Source organism: Rhagoletis pomonella, unplaced genomic scaffold (genome assembly GCF_013731165.1).
Source record: "Rhagoletis pomonella isolate Grant_MI unplaced genomic scaffold, Rhpom_1.0 Rhpom_scaffold_00001, whole genome shotgun sequence".
Taxonomy (NCBI): Eukaryota; Metazoa; Arthropoda; class Insecta; order Diptera; family Tephritidae; genus Rhagoletis; species Rhagoletis pomonella.
The window spans coordinates 44,733,138-44,736,699 of record NW_023458555.1 but is presented as its reverse complement, the minus strand read 5'-3'; the positions used below and the strand labels follow the sequence as shown (position 1 = coordinate 44,736,699).

The 3,562-nt window shown below is 50.9% G+C and overlaps 1 protein-coding gene across 1 annotated transcript in view; it reads left to right on the top strand.

The window, feature by feature from the left end:
* The window catches only part of LOC118746510 (acetylcholine receptor subunit beta-like 2), a 16,270-nt gene extending 15,405 nt beyond the window's left edge, over positions 1-865 (top strand). The window contains exon 7 of the mRNA XM_036480388.1: positions 494-865. Within this exon, the coding sequence (XP_036336281.1) occupies positions 494-865 (372 nt within the window). The remainder of the gene's footprint in view (positions 1-493) is intronic.
* Positions 866-3,562: the final 2,697 nt, after the last annotated feature.

Genomic DNA, 3,562 nt, shown 5'->3' with positions numbered 1-3,562 from the left:
AACCTGCTCAGAGAACTGGAGATGGAGATCGCTGCCGATGAGGCTAGCATGGTGAAATCACCACACGAACTAACTCCGGCAATTAATCTTGGTGACTCTCTCTTGCACGCCGAGGGGGCAAAGCCAACCGCGCAGAAACGAGACCATATGAGCAGCGCCGAGGTAGTGAGCACCGTCCGCCGTTGGGATGTTCACTACTCCGGTGGCGACACTCTGCACGACTTCTTGGAGAGGATTGAGGAGCTGGCGGAATGCTACTAAATCACGCCAGATCGACTCCTCCCAACCTTATCCGAAATACTCCGCACTACAATGGTTCCGCGTCCGAAGGCCACACATAACCACCTGGGCTATATTCCGCACCGAAGTTGAGCGATTCTTCCTTCCCCGTCGACACGTCAGTCAGCTGGAAGACGCTATTTGCCAGCGGAGACAGCAGAGCCGAGAGAAGGCCAAGGATTACATCCTAGCTCTCCAAACGCTGATCCGACAGCACCCAACGATGTGCAGCGACGACCACTTGGAGCGCATCTACGAAGGCTTGCGAGTGGAGTACCGATTATTCATAAAACGGGGCGAGTTCGATACTATCGAAGAATTAATGGAACTCACGAATATGAGCTGCTCAAAAGCGAGGAGGCCAGGCAAACCAGGCAAGCAGCACACTGCCTATCCACTCCACTCGAACGATGCGATGCGAAGAACACCTGCTGGAGGTGCAAAAAGCGCGGACACCGCCGATTCCAGTGCAGAGGTCCGAGGCGACTATTCTGCTCACGATGCGGACGAGATGGAACCCTCTCCAGGAATTGCCCGTGCCACGAGGAGAGGACAGCCATCTTCAAGTCACCCACCGATCAACTAACCACGTCTCAACCAGGCTGGTAAGGCCCCGATGGCCGCTTCTATGCGAACGTCCTGGTCGAAGGCATGAACATCCGAGCCCTAATCGACACTGGAGCCACCTTAACATATCTGGCTGAAAAAATGATATTGGGAATGGATTTCCTGGCAAAGCGTGGCATCGTGGTGTCACTAGACAACCAGCCACTAGCTCCCGCCCCACCGCCGAGATTCGATACTACACACGCGCTATGCAGCCTAATTGAAAGGGCACACCCGAACGAGGAACAAAATAAAATACTAGCCGATTTCTTGGAAACTCACAAGAGAGCGATTTTCCAAAATCACCGGGCCCAGAACCGCCGCCGAACACGAGATCACACTCCGGCATCATCGCCCACTGAGACAACGCTATTACACACGCAACCCTGCCATGCAGCAGGTGATAAACTTCGAAGTGGACGAGCTCCTCGCGGGGGAAAGGATCGAACCATCCAAAAGCACATACAGCTCCCCCATCGTCTTAGTTCGGAAAAAGCAAGGAAGTTGGCGCATGTGTATCGATTACCGCCAGCTCAATGCCGCCAGCGAACCAGACGCATACCCGTTTCCCCAGATTGGAGCGATCTTGGATCAGTTGAAGGAGGCAAAATATATATCCACGATCGACCTCAAAAATGGGTCGCCGCGTCGACTGGGCACTCTGACATGCCGCCAACACCACCGAGCCAGCCGCGGCAACCACAAACCCAGCCCTGGAGATCACCCCCGAACCAAGGGTCACCGAAACACCATCCAAAGCGGACTCGGCCACAACGAACGACGAAACGGCCACCGGGGACACATTCGACCCATTCAAAAAGCTGCGGCTAAGACGACCGAGAAACAATAAAGAGCGATGGCGATTTCAGTGGAAAGGGCACCGCATGCTCGCCATACAGATAGATGCGAACCACGCCATCTTCCGGTCAAAGGGGAGGACCAAAGTCATGGAGTATATAGACTGAAACCACCATCAATCAACACGAACCACGTTTTCCTTTTCATTTACTACCTCTTGTAATAATACCAAAAAAAAACACACAAAAAAAATAAAAAATTGTACCTATTATAATGTATACTTATTACAATTCTCATATCATTATAAAATCAAACTTTGTACCTACTTATAAGCACATATATACTTATTGCAACAAAAAAAAAAACAAATTTAATAATAATAACAAATAATAATCAATAAAAACAAGACCGCCCCACACACACCGACCGAGCTAGGGTACAACGTACTCTGGTAAATAATATCTAGGCTGGCCCTAAGGTAGTGCAGGCCTCAAACTCTAGAATACCGCAACTTGTCGTCCACCGAAGTGGGAGGAGGACTGTAACGTAGCTTTGCCTACGTTACAATAACATATTCAACATCACCCTAGCATACGTCTTACAACTGCACATAGGTACCAATATATGAACATACATACATACATTACTGGTAGGCGTACACACAAACTAAAAGCACCCCTATGTACATACATACAGGGGTACATACGCATACGCGAAGCTGGCATGGTAAGCACATGCAGACTTCACAAACAGCAACTTGGATACTCATGCGCACCAACAGATGGAAGAAGTTCACTGCGCAAAAGCCATAACACGGAATAAGCCCATTCACTTCTCAAACGGTTCATACAAAACCAGAGCTAAAGCTGCCAGCATGAACTCAACCAGCATCAGTTGTCCGTAGGTAACTTCTGAACACATTAAAAACGACGAGCTACAGACCACAGCTTCCAATTTGTTATCTTCATTATCTAAACGCTTTGTCGACGGTGACATGATTTCTTTGAACACGGCAGCGACATCATGAATTTGTATGAGTTTGACATAAAAGAAGAGGAATAACCTTATCTGTCGCCAGAAAAATAGAAATAGATCTAATCTGGCCACAACCACAGCCGTGGCGTAGCCCGGTCGTCGCCAAAATAATTATCTACATAAGAGTACGTGTTAAAATAATTTGACAGCTGTGGTTTGTAGCTCGTCGTTTTCATTGTGTTCGGGCTAGTAAGCACGGAGCGCAGCCTGGGATTCGGGCTTATTTGGGGCGCTCTTGGCTTTCCTCCTCGGAGGAAGACTGATTGGTTGAGGGGGGCTGCAAGGGGGGGAATACCCCTCAGGCAACACCCCAAAACCATTATGGGCTAGACCCATTTTTGGTTACGGTTTCAAGCAGACAGGGGGCGAGATCCGTTTGGGCTTGCCCAATTCCGAACACCCCTGCCTGCTTGCGATACCGCGCGGCTAGCGGGCGCTGAAGGGGGAGGGAACCACCTCCTACAGCGCCTAGCGGCCGCGAATACATACGGGGGACTGGGCAACCTTTCGATGCCCTGGGGGACCGTACTAATGATCGGTTGTCCGAAGGTATCATCAAATCTGGACCGCTATTACCACTGCCGCCCCAAGGCCGAAGCCACAACCGTGGGCCGCCCGCCATCATCGCCGAGGACCGCGAACGCTAACTATCACCAACCAGGGCCGCTGTCACCATTGCCACCATCAGAGCCCGCTGCTACTGTCTTCATTACTGGGGCCGCCGCCATTATCGTCGCCCCAGGCCGACCACTACTGCCCGTCACGAGTACGGTAATCGCCACTACCATCATCGCCCGGTACCGCTGTCACCGTCGTAATTAAAAGGGGCCGCATTTACCCTTCG